This window comes from Prunus mume, linkage group LG4 (assembly GCF_029339155.1).
Source record: "Prunus mume cultivar Tortuosa linkage group LG4, ASM2933915v1, whole genome shotgun sequence".
In the NCBI taxonomy this organism is placed as follows: Eukaryota; Viridiplantae; Streptophyta; class Magnoliopsida; order Rosales; family Rosaceae; genus Prunus; species Prunus mume.
This window is the reverse complement of record NC_142701.1, coordinates 3860913-3882106: the sequence shown is the minus strand read 5'-3', so window position 1 is coordinate 3882106 and position 21194 is coordinate 3860913. Positions and strand designations below refer to the sequence as shown.

General features: G+C 36.2%; 2 protein-coding genes across 8 annotated transcripts; one reads left to right on the top strand and one right to left on the bottom strand.

Moving 5' to 3' along the window:
• Positions 1-9180: 9180 nt before the first annotated feature.
• CBP20 (CAP-binding protein 20) lies at positions 9181-15625 on the bottom strand. The gene is made up of 9 exons (XM_008230799.3): positions 15486-15625; positions 14998-15084; positions 13899-14122; positions 12860-12998; positions 12745-12778; positions 10961-11071; positions 10183-10236; positions 9962-10071; positions 9181-9621 (listed from the first exon to the last, which is right to left on the bottom strand). The coding sequence occupies exons 2-9, from the start codon at positions 15013-15015 to the stop codon at positions 9550-9552; spliced, it is 762 nt and encodes a 253-aa protein (XP_008229021.1). The 5' UTR covers positions 15016-15084; positions 15486-15625; the 3' UTR covers positions 9181-9549.
• A 52-nt stretch (positions 15626-15677) lies between these two features.
• Positions 15678-19559, top strand: NFD6 (nuclear fusion defective 6). Of its 7 annotated transcripts, none has more exons than XR_016126075.1 (4): positions 15678-15883; positions 16066-16187; positions 17040-17097; positions 19182-19559. XR_016126075.1 is itself a non-coding variant. In XM_089050307.1 (3 exons), the coding sequence occupies exons 1-3, from the start codon at positions 15729-15731 to the stop codon at positions 18345-18347; spliced, it is 297 nt and encodes a 98-aa protein (XP_088906433.1). In that variant the 5' UTR covers positions 15678-15728; the 3' UTR covers positions 18348-18601. The 7 variants fall into 7 exon arrangements, 4 of the variants coding, with proteins under 4 accessions (XP_088906433.1, XP_008229020.3, XP_088906434.1 ...); XR_016126074.1 differs by lacking the exon at positions 19182-19559 and adding an exon at positions 17976-18601; XR_016126073.1 differs by lacking the exon at positions 19182-19559 and adding an exon at positions 17393-17567.
• The last annotated feature ends 1635 nt before the right edge of the window (positions 19560-21194 follow it).

Below are 21194 nucleotides of genomic sequence, written 5' to 3'. Positions count from 1 at the left end.
CCACAACATCATTTGCTCGAGTCTCTTTTCTCCATTTTCGGTCAACTACTTGTACTCATTGTAGTAGTATCACTAGAATAATAACTACTACTTTGAGTAGGTGGTGGTGGTGGTGGTGGCATGGCATACCACAACTACTACTACAATGGGTCGGTGATGTACCTATCAATCTCATGCTCCAATACCACAACATCATTTGCTCGAGTCTCTTTTCTCCAATTTTCGGTCATTTGCCTTCGTTTCTTTCCCCCTCGGCTACTACTTGTACTCATTGTAGTAGTATCACTAGAATAATAACTACTACTTTGAGTAGGTGGTGGTGGTGGTGGTGGTGGTGGCATGGCATATTCTTCATAAAACTTCTTTAAAATCTCTTTGATCTCATTCTTCTTCTTAACCGCATCTTCCGGGTTTTCAAACCGGCTTTTCAAGATAAACTCCAAGTTCCCCAATTTGTATCGAGGGTCAAGAACAAGAGCAACCATCAAAATTTGGTTCAATTTATCAAGGTCACCCCAATACTTTTTAAACTTCATCTTCATGTTAAGTGCCATGTCCTTCAAAACCTTGGAGGTTTGGGTTTCACTTAATATTTCCTCCTCTTCCATCAACAAATCCTCAATTTCTTCTTCCATTGCAATCAAGTCATGAAATGTGGTGTGGGAAGCGGGATGCAAAGTGACACTCATCTTCAATGTAGCATCATAAAATACCTTCAAAAAATTCACAAAGGTACGAGCATTGTTCCAATCTTCATTAGTTGGTGGTCCTTCCCTCTTTCTAGGATAATGAGACATAACCACCCCATCTTCAAGATCCGGTTCATCTTCACCAAACCAAGAAATATATGGGCCTTCATCATCTTCTCCCATTCTCCAAAATGCCTTTTCAAACTTTAAGGCGGCTTCCAACATCATATATGTGGAATTCCACCTTGTTGACACATCCAACACCACAAGCCCTTTGCATTCAATTTGCTCTTTCTTAACACAACTCTTAAAGTCCTCCAACCTTTTGGGAGAAGATCTTACATACTTCACAGCATTTCTTATACACACTATGCTTTTTTCCAACTTCTTCAACCCATCACGAACTATCAAATTCACAATATGAGCACAACACCTAATGTGCATATACTTTCCCTCTAATAAAAGACTACCATTTCCCCAATGGCCCATTTTCGACTTCAAGTAATCTATAGCCTTTGTGTTTGAAGAAGCATTATCGGCCGTGATGGTTAATATCTTCTTCAAATCCCAATCAAGCAAGCATGACTCAAGGAGTTTACCAATTGAGTTCCCCTTGTGATTGGAAATCACACAAAAGTTCAAGATTCTTTTGTGCAAGTTCCAATCACCATCTATGAAGTGTGCCGTGATGACCATGTAATTGATGTTTTGAACACTTGTCCAAGTGTCCGTTGTGAGGCATACTCTATGTGGTGCTAATTCTTCTTTCAATTTTTGTTTCATGGCATCATACATTACCATGAAATGCCTCACAAGTGTCCTACGCGATGGCACTTGAAAATGAGGGTTCAAAGAATTACAAAACCGCCTAAACCCTTTTCCTTCAACCACACTAAACGGCATCTCATCCATTACTACCATCTCTACACATGCCTTTAACCACTCTTCTTTACCATGCATTGTTGATGTAAGAACCCCATGTTCTTGGTCAAAAGACAAGAGCTTTTGCCGTTTATCTTTAGGAACCCTCCCCGGATATTTCTTACATAAGTTTTCAATATGTTTCCTCAAATTTGAGGTCCCATTTCTAGTAGAGTCTGCTGCATAGCTCATAGTGCAATACTTGCACCTAGCTCTCTTCTTAGTGGTTGCATATTTGCTCCCATCCTCCTTCACACTCTCAACCACTTCTTCATATTTCTCAAAGTGATCTCATACTTCCGATTTTTCTCTTTTTGGGCCGGAATGAGGTAATGGTGGAAGACCACTCGGTTGAGGTGTACTTTGAGTTAGTGTTTGAGGGTTAGGTAAAGTGGATGAAGGTGTTGAAGAAGATGCGGATGCGGATGCGGATGCGGATGTGGATACGGATGCGGATGATGAACCAACTTCACTATTAGTAGTGGGATGTACCTCTCCAAATGGGTTTGACTCATTCATGATTTCTTTAAGAAACAAAAAAAAGCAACTTAAACATGATACTAACAAAAAACAAGCCCTCAATTTAAAAAAAAAAACAGAAAATTAAATATTATACAATCGAACTAACAAAACAAAACACTTGAGTAAAAAAAAAACAACTATGTCTCATTTCCCAATTACAAGCTGTACATACAGATATAATCAAAACCAATTATCATACAAGCTATACAAATTTCAATTGCAAAACATCAAAATTTCAGCTGCAAACATCCAAATTTAAGATATAATCAAAACATACAGATATAATCAAAACCAATTTCAGCTGCAAACATCTAAATTTCAGATATAATCAAAACATACAGATATAATCAAAACCAATTTCAGCTGCAAACATCCAAATTTCAGTTGCAAACATCCAAATTTCAGATATAATCAAAACATACATATATAATCAAAACCAATTTCAGCTGCAAACATCCAAATTTCAGATATAATCAAAACATACAGATATAATCAAAACCAATTTCAGCTGCAAACATCCAAATTTCAGTTGCAAACATCCAAATTTCAGATATAATCAAAACATACATATATAATCAAAACCAATTTCAGCTGCAAACATCCAAATTTCAGATATAATCAAAACATACAGATATAATCAAAACCAATTTCAACTGCAAACATCCAAATTTCAGTTGCAAACATCCAAATTTCAGTTGCAAAACATCAAATTCAAAATATCTGAGAGAGAGAGAGAGAGAGAGAGAGAGAGAGAGAGAGAGAGATGAAGAATACCTGAGATAGACAGAATTGCTGCTGATGGAAGCTGCGAGAAAATTGATGCTGGTCTGCGTGAAACCAATGAAACTTCGAGCCTATGGAGGTGTATTTACCACCGTGAGCTGCTGCTGAGAGGATGATGCCAACCCTAGACATTAGCATGAAGGAAGGTATTAGTATCAGCACTGATGAAAGAGAAGAACCCATAAGCTGTCAATAAAAGAAAAAATGGTTTTTTTGGTCGAAAACTACTAAATTGGTATTTCACCTTCTTCTGTGTAAGAATTTCACCACTTAGGCTTGTAAGAACCCATTCCCGATCATGAAGCAAACCTGCTAAAAAACCACCGAAAAAATAATAAAATTCCATTAACCAATACACTCCCAGATATGACAAAGATTCTACCCATCAAACAGGGATATTCAAATAATGGAACATACAGTGCCTCTAGGCCCTCTATATATTGTCACTACATTAAGATGCATACATTCATACATACATACATAATAAATAACAAACGAAATTTTGCTAATTTCCTGGAGCAGCACATACTTATAAGAAATGAACAGAGTATACCAAAGAAAAAAGGGAAAACAATTATAAAATCATAAGGTTCAATCTACATTCTTGAAACTGTGAAACACATCCAGCTTTATTAAGTCACCAAGGTTCAACAACAAAATTTGGTTCTGGTAAATGTTAATACAGGTTATCTTCAAGAGATAAGTACAATTCCAATCTTCAAGAGATAAGCAGAGTTTGGTAAGGACGAGACAAATGCAGACTGTATCCGTGACTTGAATCCATGACACCGAGTCACTTGGGACAATATCATTGCAAGAATTTGCACCTCAAATTGATTCATGAAATCTAACCAGAACTGATATTTCATAAAAACTAAATAATAAGAAATAAAAAAACAAGAAGCCATTGATATTTCATAAAAACGAAAAGATAAGAAAGCAAAGAGCAAGTTATTTTCATATCTAACTGATTAACAAGGTTAGGATACAACCTTTGCAGGTGATACACAAGTAAACTCAGGAATCGAGCACGTTATGTCACTCATAAGTCTGCACGTTGCTGATTTTGAGAAAAAGAAAACTTGTCAGAAGATTTTGAATTGCAGGAACTCCATGGAAAATTTGTCAAAAAATAAAAAGAAAAGACAGAATCTATCTAACCTGCGTCACGACATGGAACTCCATCTCTTGAGGTCGGATGACATCTCTTGAATTGCAGGCTGCGTGAGTGAGAGAGACGGCGGCGCGACGGCTGAGAGAGAGAAGAGCGACAGAACGACGGCGGCTGGAAGAAGAGCGACGGCAGAGAGGCGTGGACGTGATGGTGAGAGAGAGAGAAATAGAGGTTTGGAAGAAGGCAAGGAGCGAGCGAAGGAAAGGAACGAAGCGAACGAAGCGAAGAATGAAGGAAAGGAACGGAATGAACGAAGCGAAGAAGAAATGAAATCGAAGAAGAGAGGAACGAAGACAAAAAACCTAGGTCGTTTTCGATCGGGCAGCTCTGTATGAATGAAGGAAAGGAACGAACGAAGAAGAAATGAAATCGAAGAAGAGAGGAACGAAGACAAAAAAAACCTAGGTCGTTTGATCGATGAGTCAGCGTCTTTTTTTTTTCCTCTGTGATGCGCGCCTATGGTAGTAGCGTAGACACCCAATCAAACTTAGCCAAGTATAAAAATATTTATATAATTTCAAATATAATATAAAAATATATATATATTAATTTTATTGGACCGGTTCGGATTGGACCGGTTCCTAAGGGTGGAAAACCGAACCAGTAACGATGCCGGTTCGGTTTGGATTTTCTCGGTTTTGACTTTTTCGGTCAACACGGTTTTTCGGTTTTTTCCGGATTGGTTTGGTTCGGTTTTACGGTTTTGCGGTTCCAATGCCCACCCCTAGTTCTGGTCATCTCCGGCCACTTTTTGGCCATGGTCCAAGAACAAAAGTTGCTTCACTCATTGTCTTCATCACGTAGGTATAGGTCATGACCAACAGCTTGGAGATTTTCTGATCGCCGAAATTACTTTGGGAACCCAAGCGTTGCCGGCGAATGTGGCGATGCGTGGGCCACCTTGTCACAGGCCTTTGAGTCCTAAAATGATCCCCATGTCATCCCGAGCACGACGGTATGCTCGGATTTGAATTTAGTTATCGTTTGAATATCACATATTAGGCCTTATCTGGGTTTGATATGTTCAGGCCATTGGATCGACTCTGTTTTCACTTATGTTGATCTAAGAACCTCTAGGATCGTGTAGGAACTCATGGATCAAGAATCAGAGCCCAATGATTTAAAGCTACGTAAAACAGTAACCGTCCGATAGGGAGCGATCCAACTGCTCGATCGAGACCAAACTCTCAAGACATGTTGAGTGGTCCTTGTCAAACTTATAGGAATGTTTGAATCAGAAATCGAAGACTGTGGGGCCCGCGGGCCCAAGTGGTCAATTCTACAACCGGAGTCAATCTAACCATTGGATCGTGACAAGACCTTTAGAATGAGCTAAACTTATAGTTATGGAGGATTATTTAATAATCACTTTTACTTTTTGAGTATTTTATATTATGTTTAGTTGTGAAGAGTTGGGAATGGTTTGTTAATTGTATTTTGATGTGAATAATAAATTAATTAAATATCTAAGTATATGTCTATATTTAATATATATACTCCGCAGTTTGAAAATGATGAATTAAGGACACTAGTTCTCAACAGTATGTGGTGCAAATTTAAATGTAGTTGGGAACTGATTTTTGGAAAGTTGATCAAAGATTTGAAAAATGGATTTGTGGAATAAGGGAAATTTTATGATAAGTTTCGGAATATGGTTTTCTAACCCACCCCAGGAGTAAACCCCACCCTCCCAGATTGCCTTTGGAAGCAGTTTAGTCATTTATGATAATGCCCCAAGAGTATCGAGAACGCCTGAACCTTGTGGTGCGAGGATATGCGTTCTCAGGTGACTACATGCCACCCCGAGTTCTGTGAGGATGTGCGCTCTCCCAACTACATGTCCCCCGAGTTCTGCGAGGATATGCAATCTCAGGTTGACTACGTGTCCCCCGAATTCTATGAGGATGCAACATACATGGTACTTGGAATTGACGGAATATTAGTGGAATTGACGGGTTATGAATGGGGGTACACCTAGGTGGAGGTATTTGAGTTTGAGATGTTTTAAACTAAAATTGATGATTTTATCTTTGTACTTATTGATGAAGGTTTTAATACATGTTTTCCAAATTATGAGACAAGGATTGAGAGTTTTCAAACTTTTTAGGATTTTATATAATTCACAATTATTTTCTTAAGTGATGAATTTGTTTTTACATGAGAAAGAGGGAAACATGTTTTATTTAAATTGTTGATATTGACATTAAGGTTTCACGTGGTCAATGCTACTTTAATAATTTTCTCGTTTTCCTACTTATCAGTAATAAGTTAATTATATATATATATATATATATATATGCACATGTGGGATGAGTGGAAGATTGTTCTAACATCAATAGCCCTTGCTTGAGTCTCAGCGGATTGATTTGCAAATTACATTGAAATATAACAGTTGATAAAGATATACAAGTGCAAACATAAAAAATGAAAGAACTACGTGTGACTTGATCTATCGATAAGGGTATGTAGGCAACCTAGAGTTACTAGGTGCAGCCATAAGATTGAGTATGGAAAATTTTGTTCAGTTAGGTCACATTGTAACTTGTTAAAGTATTCACGTTGTTCTAAGAGTTGAGACTAGATTCAGATGGTAGAATGTTTGATTTGGTATGAAGAGGCCCGAGGCCATTCAAAGTTATTTGTCTGAATGCATGCTAAATGATTGGGGTTTTTGTACATGTGAAGATTTGGGGAAATGAGCGATTCACAAGGGGGGACTCGGTCGAATTTTCGGCATAAGTCAAATCTTAAAAGAAATTTTGAGCCCTAGTTAGAAGGGCATTTTGGTCAAGTGTGTCCGGCACCTGGCAGGTGTTGGACACGCACAAGATTCGGCTCATATTCCAAAGTGGAATTTGGGTCGAGTCCTGTCAGCCGCGATCTACATCATGGTGCCATTCAATTCCCCAAAATCCTACTAAATTAAAAAGTGACCAAAATAACCTTATCCCCGAGGGTAAAATGTAATTTCATAATTAAGTAAATTAATTAATTTTAAATGGACAATAAAAATAGGGTCGAGGTGTCGCAATATAGTTTGCTGATTTTATAACTTTGGTCCTTGTAGTTTTAATTTTGTGAGTTTTATCCTTGTAGTTTCAATTCGGAGCAATTCAAGTACACGTTTCAAATTCTATCAAATTCCTCCAATTATGTTAAGTTTTAACCGCGTGCTGCCATTTAATAGTAAAACACAAGTTGGAGCTCTTCTTTTTTACTTTAGGCGTGATTTAGGGATTTAGAGTTTTGAAAAAATTTGCATCTCTGGATTAAAATTTGGGTGAATTTGGCTCAAGTGCATGAAATTATCCCTCTATGTGAGGTCGTGGTCAAAACTAAAAGGAATATGGAAGAATTTTAATTGAAATTGAAATATGTCCTTGAATTGTTTCAAATTGAAAACTACGAGGATAAAATTGATAAAATTGAAAACTACAAGGATAAAATTGAACCTATGGGGAGTGAAGTGGTAAATCTGGCAAACTACAAGGACCAAAATTGATTTTTGCCTTTCTTTTATTTTTTTGGTTACATATTAGTGTTTTCAAAAAAAAAAATATCACAAGTGGCCTCTAAACTTTTTTTTTTTTAAGTACAAACGATCGTCTAGACTACAAGGGAGGGGGATTTTTCTCACACACACACAACTATGATGTCGTGGGAATTTGAACTAGAGATCTCTGGTCTACAAGTCAAAACCATTTTCCATTGGGTTAGACCTTGTTGGCCCCTAAACTTCTTCTTTTTTTAAGTCGTCTTTCCAAATCTCGAATCAATCAATGTGGTACTTAATCTTTTGATCTGCATATCAATTGGTCCTTATTATCGCATTCGTCAAAACTTTCTTTAAAATTGGTCACATAACCAACTTTAAAGGAGTATTTTCATCAAAATATAGCTCATCCACCAATGAGATAAAATAAAATTCACATTCTTTTGCTCAATGAGGCTATCTACTAGGGTTGAGCATAATACGTAATCTTTTAGGTGGATAGGTTTTATTTTGACAAAAAAAAAAAAAAAACTCTTTAAAGTTGGTCATGTGCCATCAAGTGACCAATTGTAATGCAGGTTTTGATGGACTAGACGAGAGGGACCAAATTGTTTGTGGACTTAAAATGAAGACTTTTGAAAAGTTGAGAGACAGCTCGTGATAAAACCCTGTTACTTATGCGCTTGTCCACAAATAAATGTTATCGGCAAGAAAAATTCTACAAATAAATGTCTAGGCAAGTATGTAATAAAATTTAGTTAAGTTCTTTAACTATGTTGTGATTGGGAAAAAAAAAAAAAAAAAAGAGGTTATTTCTGTGTAGTAGGAACATTTGGTAGCACCTCCCAAGTAGACTTTGAACGTACAAGTAAATGAATAAGAGCTGATTTGAGAGTGATTTTGAGATGACCATAATCACTTATGGGGAGAAACACCTCCCACCTATTTCTCCATATAATCATTTGAATTTATTTTAGGGTGCTTCTCCATAAAATTACTTAAAATCACTTAAAGTGATTCTCCATAAAAGTGATTATTGATCTATTCATAATCACTCCCAAACGAGCCCTAAATAATATAATAAAAAGAATAGAAGACCAATTCCCCCAAATTTTCTTTTGCCCTCACTTTTGCTCACTCCTTGTGTACTATTCAGCATACGTGCTCTTTTTTTAATCTGCAGAACGTTTGAGAGACGCTACGGCTATAATTTGGTTTACAACAAATTAGGGAAACAACCCACCACTTTCTTGCTCTCTGCAGGCAAACCCTTAATACCTAAGGTCTATCAAGCCCTCTTGAACTTAGATCAATTCTCCTTCTGTGCAGCCATCTATGCCTTGCTCTCTAGTAGTGGTTAATTTGTTCGAAATCAAGTCTTAAAAATCATCAAATCTATTCCTTTCTTATAAACAGATCGGGTCAGATAAACTCATGTGCACCCTTACGTTCTGTTCATTAGTTCACAAGGAATTAACCTTTCATGCACAGTATATAGGTTGATAAGCCGATGAGGGAAGCAAGAGTATCTTTGGGGAGTAGCTCAAGAAATATGAAAATGAACGAATCACATGGCCAGGAATTCGAGACTATAAATATCGATTCGGATATAAGTGTAAGACTTGCTAAAGACGTGCTCATGTAGAATGCATTTACTCAATGACCTTATCTGAGCCTAATCGAATGCATGCAAATAGGAGAAAGGAATAATGCACTAATTCTTTTCCCATACAATGAACAATATGATGTTAAAATACTTCATTTTGAACATATGTAGCTCATCAATCTCCTGTGCAGGACTAGGTGCGGAAACTAAGCCTTCGAGAAATAACATGAGTAAAGAAAATGACGTCTTCAAGTTGTCCAGGGCACAATTCAATCCACATTCAAATTTGGACACCATTGCTTTCTATCCGATTGCAGAAATTCCCTGAAGTATCAGTCGATGCCCAGCAGTGAGAATGTGATCAAGATTGTCGCTTTTGCTCATCTTCTTCATCATCAGAGTCGCCACTCTCACGAAACCGTGGATTTTTCTCCTGTTGGAGAAAATAGATTGTGCAACATAAGGGAATGAATAGAAAATGAAAGATGAAAATAAAATTAAAATAAGAAAAGCTCATGTCATTTCTTCTTCTCTTAAACAAAAGGTAAGTTTGTCCTGTCCTATGTTCTTGTAGGACATCTAACCAGTAAATAGTACAATTGCCACCTTGTTGTCATTGCAATCAAAAAGGAGGAAAGAGGAACATCATTGAACATTTAACCTGACACTCTTTCAGCCACAGAGATGACATGGCATACTAACAGGTTGGCAATTCAAACATTTAAAAATTAAGAGGATGCAAGAAGAATTGGGACAAGAATTGTTAGAATTACTGGTCTAGATTCGTGATCAGAGTTCTTTCGGGATTCGTAATCCGAGTTTCTCTTTGAGCTCTCATATGAGTGGCGGTCATCATCTCGATGTCGTTTCCGATGATAGTCACCTTTGCCAAATAAGTTTCAAATTAAATCAGTTGTAAAAAAAGAAAAATGTAAACAACAAACTGGGCTGAAACAGCTACACCAATCATAGAAATGTTTTTAACGATAGATACCTCTACCAGGCCGATGAGTACCCCCATGATTATGGCCTCCACCATGTCTACCATCTGAATGATTAAAAAGTCAACAAAAAAAATCAGAGAGGAACTGTCATGTATATTAGACTAAACTCTAGTTCACCATGGCAAACAGTTAATTGCAGCATCTCTACAGGCTCATTAATAAAAGCCCTGTCGTCCGTATAGAAAGTTGCACTCATTCCCAATTCTGCATATGAAGCCAATGTGTACGTTTTCCAGCACTAAATTGTACTTCAAATTAATATTCAACAATAGGAAAATTTAAATACACATAGAAGATGGACAGAAGGAAAGTTTCTTCGAACAATAATTTTGTTGCCCATTCAAATTTGTCAGATAAGAATCACTAAAATGCCAGAAAAATGAGATATAATTGAGTGACATTTCAATCACATGTACGCTAGTGGAAAGACAATAACTGAGGTAACTTTTTAATAACTAAAGTGGCCTTGCCCAGATTATTCTAATCAATAGCTGTTGTAAAGACAACCTGGGGGCCTTGCCTATTCCTATAAGCTCACAACACAATGCAAAGTTGGTTGACCTAAAATTGTTCCTAGTCATTTCAGCTTATAAAGCTATCAAATTTTCCCTCATATCCTACTTCCACTTTCCATCTAGATGCTTTGCGAAGGATGCAGTTGTGAGAACCAACCCAGAAAACCCTAATGCAATGACATATGCAGAGACAAATAATCCAGAAAATAAGCCAAATCTCTTGAACTACACAAACTGTTTCTGAGTAACTTACAGTGAGGTGGCATGACTGGAGGGAAAGTGCCCAAAGATCCAGTACCATAATCTACTAGCGTTCTCTGAGCTTCTAACTCTCGTTGAACTAATTTACCATATCCACCTCTGCGTATAACATGTTAAGGAAACTAAAGAGCAAAGCTTTTTCATCTCATATTCATCAATGTAGATTAAAATCCATCAACCATTCTGTTTTTTGACAGCAATGTTCTTTCTTTAAATCAAAAACATTTCACATTCAAGAGAAACACCACAAGAACCAGATCAACTTTAAATTTTATTGCAAAAGCAAATTCTAGGAATAAATTCTCATAAGAAAGAGGTGATATAATCAGACTAAAAGACAGATCAAAGTTGAATCTGGAAATAGCTAATCATTTATATCCTCTTTCTGCAACTCTAACGAAATGGGATCAATAGATTCAACTCCTACTTGGGTGGTAATGAAAACAATATGCAGAAAATCTTTTTTAAAAATAAAATAAGAGAACATCTGCTAGAGAAAACATTAAGAAAAGCATAAGGCAGAGGTATAAACTTGATATCCATCAATGAAGGTAAAAGTGACCAAAAGGTAAATAAGAATAAAGAATGCTGAGCAAGAACTGGAGATGGTTTCAACCAAGTTGAAAAGACTCCGATTTGGCAAAGTTAAGAGAGGACATAGGTGTCTAGATTTGATGGTAGCACAGTAGTGCCATTAAGTACCAAATGATGAACTAATATCTGTCCCATTCATAATCTAAAACTGGCCTCTTGACACGCGCGAGAGCGTGGCGTCTCACTCTCGCGTGTGACATGGGCTTTTTCTATTGGATGTGCATCAATTTTTTAATCGATCATTAAATTACTATCAAGGTAATACATTTATAAATGCAACAGTAACTCCACTAATGTGCAGAACAAAAGCACAAACAATATTACCATGCGGATCTTGGAAGTGGTTTCTGTTTAGAATACTCAACATAACCCTGGAAAAAGGTTCATCCTCATCCCAGTAACCAATAAGACAAATTTCTTATGAGTCATGCGTGCCATTAATGATAGAAAAGAAGTGGCTCATATAAGAGGGGAGAGGAGAATACAGGGCCCTATCACCCTTCATATCTTAGAAGAGGAGAGCATGTTTAATTTTGTAACAGAAGAGGGTGGAGGAAAAAAATTATGGAGAGATAAAAAGGTGAAGTTGTAAATATAAAGCTTCAGTTTGAGAAAAAATTAGAAATTGAGCTAGTGGGGTGTTAACTGTTAACCAAAACTAAAGTTGATGTGTTTTTTTTATTCCCCTTAATTGTGTTTAGTTATTTATTTTACCAATTTTCCCTGAGTTATATTAAATTGTTTTCTATAGAATTTTAGTTATCAAAGGGTACTTGATGGGATTTTAATGTTTTGCCTTTTGGCTTCTCCCTTTATATATATAGGTGAAGTAGGTAGAGCTTCAAAGGAAAGAAGAACCGACAAGAATTTATGTATCCACTTTTTAGGCTCTAAGTAGAACATACAATCTTACACAGTTCCAAAGCACATACAATCTACTCTACCTACCACTCCTTATAATTCCCAATTTTGTGAAACAGAAACCCTGGTATCAAATGAACTTAAATATAAATTGAATGCAAAGACAAGCAAATATATAATTTTAAAACGGATTCTCTATCTAGAACTTCCAGAAAAAGTAAAAAGAAAGAAGCTAGGACTCCCTTTTAACCTCAGGGGAATACCATAATTTATTGACCATGCTGAAGAAAGCTTTTCAATATATTGAAATCAAAAGGATATCAGGATCATAATCAGTACGATATTCATCACGCACCTGTAAAACAGAAAAAGAGATTAAATCAAAACAATCAGAATGGTACATTTTGGCCAATTACAGGAAGGCACAGTAATGCACCTGTCCACCACTTCGCCCTCGACCCCATTGCCTTCCTTCTTGGAATCCCCAATCAAAATCCACACGAATAGGACGATCATCAAGAATAGTCCCGCTAATATATTTTACAGCATCCTCAGTGTCCTCTCGAGAGTAGTATCTGTTAACAAATGCATGTAAATTAAGAATCTAATTCTCAAAAGAAAAATATGTAACTTTTACTATTCTCAAGATACAAGACCAATTTACAAGCTATGCATATCTTGAAAAAGAACACTAAGAAATGATAAACAACTGAAACATAATAGAATCAATTTTAAGTATAAAACATGAAGAACTTCTCCTGATAAATCAAAAGATAAAACAATTTGGTGCAGGTACAATGTGCATTGCTACAACATACAATCATTGTGACTTGCCAGACATAGTTTAAGCAACAGCATGAATGGAAAGTGGTGCACTCCCTCTCTTTACTTGAACAATCAGATCCAAAAGAAGTACTTATGTCCCACACATTTAAATAAGATTGACTTGTCTGAAAATTTCAAGACAGAAAGAGAAGGGATATATGCCTTTCATTTATCTCAAAACATGAAACTCAAGAAAATGTGCAAATGTTCTCCATCAAAATGAAACAAGCCATATCATATTCAAAGCATCTCAAGAGTCAGAATGCATATACAGTCCTACAGCAGAGAAGACTCAGTGGCGAAAACAATCAGCAATGAAGACAGTTACATGTATATATGCATACAATTTTGATTTGCTATTGACCAATGAGCATGATCTTCATGCTGACCAACTGTCAGATGAAACCCGTGCCCAATATTCAGATCCTGATAAAGTATTTTCTTATCAGGATGAATGTCAGAAATTCAAATTTGATCCAATGGTTGGGGAGCATGAATATTTGTGCTCAGCAGTAGGTAGGAGATTGCCACAGTATAAATATTACTTCAACATAGGGTGATATGTGAGGTAAATGAAGCCAATCAGTTTGACTCTACCCACTAAACTGTTTCCCTTCAAAGAAGTTAAAAATATGAAGAATGAAGCTTACAGGACAAAACAAAAACCACAAGGCGTTTTGGTATTTTTATCCAAGCCCATAATTATCTTCTTAATCTCTCCAGCACGAGAAAAAAGCTCATAAACTTGCTCTTCTGTTGTGTAGAATGACATATTCCCAATATAAACAGTCGTTGATGCCAGAAGTGCTTGTTCAAAGTCCTCCTGTGATCCAGGAAATCTTCTATCCCGATATTGTGAAAGCTTCGATTGATCCTAATGAAAAAAGAAAACGATGAAAGATGAGGTAAGTGCATAGAGGAATAACACAGTTATAAAATGCATGTTGGATCACAAAGGATAAGCTGTATTGTCATCAGTATTTCAAAGTGAGACTTGAAGTACCATACAATAATCTGGCAAACTTAACAAATGCATAGATGTACAATATGGCCACCGGAGTTCCCTTTTTTTCTATAATAGAAACGGTTATGAAAATAGAGTAAAATGAATCTAAGAAATCATAATGAAAAAAACCCACTCAGTTCTAAAAAACAATTCACGGCACATGTACAGGGTACTTGAACAAGAAATAAACAAATCTTGTTAAGTAATTACTTTGAACAAATCTTTTTAAACATTTTCCAGAACTTCTCTAGCATTCACACATTTGATTGATTTGAACCAAATCGAAAACCACAGCTTTTATACGACAACATCTTTTTAAGAAAAGAAAAAGGCAGCGGCATGATCATGTATCATAAAATGGAAACACCAATATATTTGGCTCAACAACAAAGAAAAGAGAAGATAGAACTTAAACATTCCCTTTTGCGCTGTCTAGTTCTCAAATAGGAGAAAATAAAAGGGGTGGGGGCTTAACTTCTAATTTCCATCTCTCACCCACCATGAGTTTCTTTTCTTTTCTTTTCTTCTCGTAATGTTATCTCCAGCCCTCATATTACCAAAATGGAATATTATACACCTTCCTCCTCTTCATTTATATTTATTGAAAGTTTACATTGCAAACTGAAAAGAAAAACTTAGTGCACTGACTTGGATTTTTCACTCCATCAGACAGAAACTTGACACTAGTACTAAATTAAAGTCCAAGTTGAGAAGAAGATCAACAAAACCCAAGCCTACTTTACCTTGAATAAAGAAGCCATCACCGTCTGCAACTGAAGGCAAATCAATAAAGTAAAAGTTGGAGAATAATTTCCTGAGTTTTATCAAATCTGCACCAGAAACGGAAACCCACAACATCAATAGAATGGAGAAAGCCAACAAAATAGGATATTGAATGAAAAATACAAAACAGTCTAGCACCCAAAATATATATATATATATAACATTCTGTAAAACAATTGCATGAATGGTGTTATTTCAAGCTTGTTCCTTGAAACCCATTTGTTAGAAATACTTCATTGAAGCAATTTAAACCATTTGATGTCACAGTAATCAAGTAAAATTGCAGTGCATGAGAATATGGATTTGCACATAAAATTAGCTACAATGCCACACACCAAATTACCCAGCTGCCTAAAAAATTGCCTTCAACCCTAAAACACTAGACCAGAAGACACCAGATTTAAGAACAACCATAGCTTTACAGAAGCTAGAGAGAGAGAGAGAGTACCAGGGACGCAGCTTTGCCCCGGTGGAAGCGAGAATGGGGTTTTTGTTTTCTTTTGGAGCGAGCGAGAGTGGTTTCGAAGCGTATTTTTCAACTTTCAGATTCCGGTTCGAACCGGGTCACATAATCGGATCCTATACCCGCTTCGTTTTTTTGTTTTTGTTTTTGGTTTTTTTTTTCTTTTCCTCCAAAACCCTAAAGCCAAAGCGATTTCCTTTCAAAAACTTAAACCCTGTAAGCTGAGAAATGAGAATGGCCACCTCAGCAGCCGCAAGATCCATTTTCCGCTCCTGCGCCTCCCGCAGCTGCGGCTCGGCGGCGCGGCTCGCCTCTGAAGCCAAAGCCGCTCGCTCTCCGTTTCGTATGGCAGGCAAGCGGCCTTCCTCTTCTCCCGCGCTTAGGTAGGTATACGTATATACTATGTGTGTGTGTATATATATATATATGCCCCTTAATTTTCCCTCATTTTCTTTGCAACCAAACAGAATGTGCAAGTTACACGGTTGCCAAATTTGCCATTCAAATTACGTTGTAATACTTTGATTGTAAAAAATTTGGAATTTGTTTGTGTTTGTTGATGAAGGTCTCCCGTTGAATTGAGCTTCTGTGTGGAGTCAATGCTGCCCTACCACACAGCAACAGCATCGGCTTTGATGACTTCGATGCTCTCCATCACTCGCCGCAGTTATGGTTGGCTTCCAGAAGGTACTCTCTCAGCAATCTGTTTGTATTTGCTCGTACTCTCAAGTGGCTCTTTGTATTTAGTGAATTTGTTTGCTTTTGTGATGGAATGAGTGGCTGTTGGCTTTATGAACGTTTGCTTGTGTCCTATTTATGTTCTTTGCTAGTGACTGCTTTTGTGCTTGTTTGAGTTCTAATTTCAATGTCAAAGAACTGTTTCGAGCAATGGGTTTCAGTGTCAAATTACTTTTTCGTGCATTAAGAATGGAATAGACTAAGTTTTATCTTTCTGTTTGTTCCGTTAAAGTAATGGAATAGCAGTGAGTATTCCGTTCCAATGTTTGTGTTTCTAAAGAAATGATAGGTCTGAAACCAAATTTGAATGCTTCCCAATAAGCCCTTATACATGTAAAAGTTAGTGTGGATATTAATAGTATTCATTGCATATTTTTAAGATCAATGAAAATATCTCACTTTTGTTTTTTGTTTTCTTTCTGTGGGAAAGGTGATTTGTTTGTACATAAGCACATGCATAGTATACGTACATGTGTGTGCGTGTGTGTGTATATATATATATATTTTATATTCAAATGTCCTTTTTTGAACCCTTGTGATGTCTTTCTTTTTTGCCACTTTTTATTTGCTTAGTAAAATTAACAAAAGAGCGAATCACTCAACCAAATTGGACTATTTCCTCTATCATTATGCAATGTCTGCATCCACACTGATTTTTCTTTTGCTCCTTACTCCTCCTCCTGCTAGGATTGGTGAGATTTGCATATTTCTCATGACAAGCAGCCTTGTTTCATTATGTTCAACAAAAAAGTAGTTTTGTTTGTTGGCTGCGTAACCGATGGGTTTTTATTCTTGAATTAGGTATCTAGCGAACATTTGTAGGGTCCCTTGATGTCGTTTTCGTCCTTCTAATTTTCTGGTAAGGTAGTGGCTATTTATGTTGGGTTCAGATATTGGATACTTCAATTTTGAAATGTCATCACAGAGCCATATCATGTGTCTGTTTTGATACAAGGTGTGGGAAAAATAAGTTTTATGGTCATTAACTTACGCAAATGAATTTGTTAGGTACTAATAGCTGAATTTGGTGTTTTTGGTTTATGGGCTATCTCTCTGCTTCTTTTAGTTCACTTTGTGTCTTAATAATTAAGTCAATGTCCCTTCTCGTACTCCTTATTTGAAAGGTGCAAAAATATCTCTATTTGTTGTTGTAGGCCAAGACAGATGAAGATCAAGAAGCGATGTTGGAGTAACTTTGATTTTAAATTTCAAGCTTTTAAATATCTAAGGGGGCTATGTTCCTAAAAGATTGGAGAACATTTATGTTCTTTAAATTTGTAAACTTTGTTTTTATAAAAACGTTGATAAGAGTCCATTAGATGTGTTGAATTCTTTGATATTATCTCATGGCAATTTCTAGGAAGAGGTGGAACATTTTTTATGATGGCTATTTCAGTGGTATTTAGAAATAGTCTTTGTATGTTTTGAATGTTTGGAGGTTTTTATTAAATATGATTGAATCATGAATAGTTGATGAAAAGTTGAAGAGAGTATAAACTGTATCTTGTTTGTTGTTAAAACAATTTATAATAAAATAGGTCCCCAAGTACAGATGTCTTCTCTGCTGTTCTCGTTACTTTTCCTTTGTCAGCTGTCCTCATCTCTCTTAACTAAAATCCCAAGTCCAAGGTTGACACCTATAGGAGTTTATGAATATTTTACATGTTTAGTGGAATTTAGAAATGTTTAAACCACGATGATCATAAAGTTGGTGACTGATCATTTTTATTTGATCAGCTTGCAATGATGATGTGTGATGATTGTTCCAAGGAGACAAGGAAGTTTTATGTACTTAGTTCTTCAGTCTAAGGCAGTGACTGCTGGTAATATAAGAGTTTTGAATGAGCTGCAGAAGAGATAAGTTGCATCTCCTGAGCTTTTAAACATAGATGAACTGGTAGACTTGGTTACTTTTGTCCAAGGAATAAAGACAATTTCCTTTTTCCTTTTCTGGTTCTCTCTTTTGTGATGCTCATTGTGTAGCTCATAGACTTAAAAGTGGTAATCTGCATTGCTGAATATTATTCTTTTTTCCCCTTTTCCTTGATGTTAATGACCGGAGAGTCATACTTATATTATTTTCAATCAGCTTGCAACAACGATGCATGATCAATTTCCAGTGAGTTCAGTAGAAGTTTTGTTCAAGATTCTAGCACTTGAAGAGAATGATGACTTGGAAGCCTTAACTGCATGCTTACTGGACAAATCTGTTCTGAAATAAACCTTTTCAGTGTTTTATTTTCTTCAGTTTGATTACCTTCAGAACTTTAAATGTAAAAATTCTATGACTACATGGTCAAAGATGAATATCATCTACTCTTCATGTTACTGTTCTGTTATCCTATTTGAATCCTTTATAGCTATTTTGTCTCTCTCTTTTTAGCTTCATTTTTTTTTCTTCTCTTTTTTTGAAGAAAAATCATTGCATTTGTGGCAGCAAGGCATTATACCTTCTTTATGAAGTGAGAAAAGTAGCTTCTGCCTGGTAAAGCATTATGCTCTTGCAGTGCAGTTAGTCGAAGAGCTATTGCTTGGCAATCCTCTTCTAGGTCTCTTTTACCAAGCTTGCAGGCAATTAGAGAAGAATCCACTTTTGTGTTTGGGTATATGCTCGATTCATAAAAAAATTGTGTGCTTCATTTCTTAGTATTAGCTTGTGGTTACATTGGACGAATGCTAGTGAGCTTTGTATCGTGTTTTACTCAGACCAAACTTGGACTTCGTAATACTTGATCAAGTACAGTGAAGATTGAGTTTGCAAGCATCTTGGTTCATACATGATCCATGCTTTGTGGACAAATCATATATGCTACATAGAAGTTGATGGGGCTATGTGATTTCACTTTCCAAATTTGCCTCTTCTTTTATGGTTTTTCCACAGCCCTCCAAAATTTCCCAAGTAGCTGACATGTTTATTCTTCTTCCTTTTCAATCTGTGCGCAGATTCTTGAGGAATGCAGATCCATCCCCTCAAGACGTTGACCTCCAAAGAGCCATAAACAGTGTTCCCGGCCCTGAGCTTACATTTCATTTGGTCACCTTTTGTAATAGAGGATCAAACAGCCAATCCTCATCACACATCATATTGTTTTTCCCTCCTAAGTAGTTCCTCTAGAATTTGTGGTTGGTGAGAGTAGTCAATGAGATAATACTCATCTAAGTTGATTACTACCATTGTGGCCTGCACTATTTGCACACACTAGGGCAAAAGTTTGAACTGACCACATGATGTGCCAAACTAATGTGTGTTCTTTTGGCCAGATGTGATTTAATTATTTTCTTTTGAAAAATGGAACTTTAAAATACCAATCTTCAACTTTAGAGCACTTCCAGCAGTTTGCCCCTTGCCATGGCAAGGCTAGACAGCTACTATTCACGTGAATAGTGGCTGCCCTTGCCATATTAAGCAATGTGTGTTTCCAGCAGTTACCCTTTGTCATGGCAAATACTATTCATTTTTTTGTTTTTTTCACAACTTTTTTTACCTAAACAATTAATTTAGATAATATTTTCGGATAATATTTTATTTTATTAGTTGTATTTTATTTTATTAGTTGTATTGGTTGGTATTTATAGAAGAAAAAAAATTGTATGAGGATTTGGTGTTAAAAGTAAAGAGTATTTGTTGGTATTTATAGACATTGGTGGACCTAGAATTTTTTTAGCGGATGTGCAATATTGACTAAGTATGAAAAATAGTTTTTGGAATAATTATTTTCTCAAGATAATTTTTGACGGCTTTTATTCCTTACACATCAAATAAGAAAACTTGATTTTATGGGATTTTAGTATGAAGTATATATTGACTTAATGAGCCATCATTTTTAGCCTAAATCGTATTTTGCACTAAAATTGATTTTTCATATTTTGATTTGGTGGGAATTTAATTTTCTAGTATTTTTATTTGAATCCAAATAGGATATACTTTCTTATTTACATTGTAAACTTAAGTAAATGGAGTAATATAAAAATAAATGAAAGTAAAAGAACAAAGACATTTTTTTATTGCACAAAAATTGGCTATCGTTGGATTGCTGGAAAAAATCTTATCGGAGAGCCCAGCGCGTGCCACGTGAAAGAGGGCGTTGTAGCGGCACGCTGACGTCAGCCTTGCCCTCAGACCAGCCCAATCTGCTGAGTCCCACCATCTACCCGGGCTTGCTTTTGTTGCTGGAAGCCACTTTTCAGCCCAAACACACCCCCCATGATCGGTTTTCCATCGGCCTAGCACCATTCAATTTATTTAATTTTGAGGTGCCAACGCATACATTCTTGGACGAGAACAAGTTATTGAATGGTTGAAATCTTTGGTGTTGTCAACTGGTTTTTGTTCCCCTTAAATTAATCGAATAAAGTCGAACATTTGTTAGACATTTTCCCCATTGGGTTTACAAATTCCATGTAGCTTCTTGTTATTCCAAGCATTGTAAACCCATGAATTTTTTAGCGGAGGTGCAATTTTGGTCAAGATTTATTAAAATATTTATATAAAAAAACAAGCACATTGTACAATAAAGAGTGGCGGATCCATGAATTTTCATTTCAGGGGGTCAACGTGTAAAAGGTTAAAAAAAATTCTATACAAAATAGACTCATCGAAATGAAATGATATTATTCTAATTCATAGTTAATAGATAAAACCATACAAAATACTCATGTTCATTATCAAAGAGAATTGCATCAATTTCAAAAAATAGACACACACTGCAATAAACCAGAAATATCTCTAAAAATATGATAATAAACAAAAAAATTAGCATAATCCTCTTCACCTCCCAAGGTGTCTCGTCCTATTCCACATAAGAGCTGGCATATATTAGCCCAATCCTACTCATTTTAGGGCATTTACGTCATTTTTAAGGTTCGTCATCATTTTGATTTTGGCATTTATCTGCATTTCTTTTGGACTCTAGCTCTCAAACTTTGGACCCTTATGAGTACTATCTTAGAGGGAGC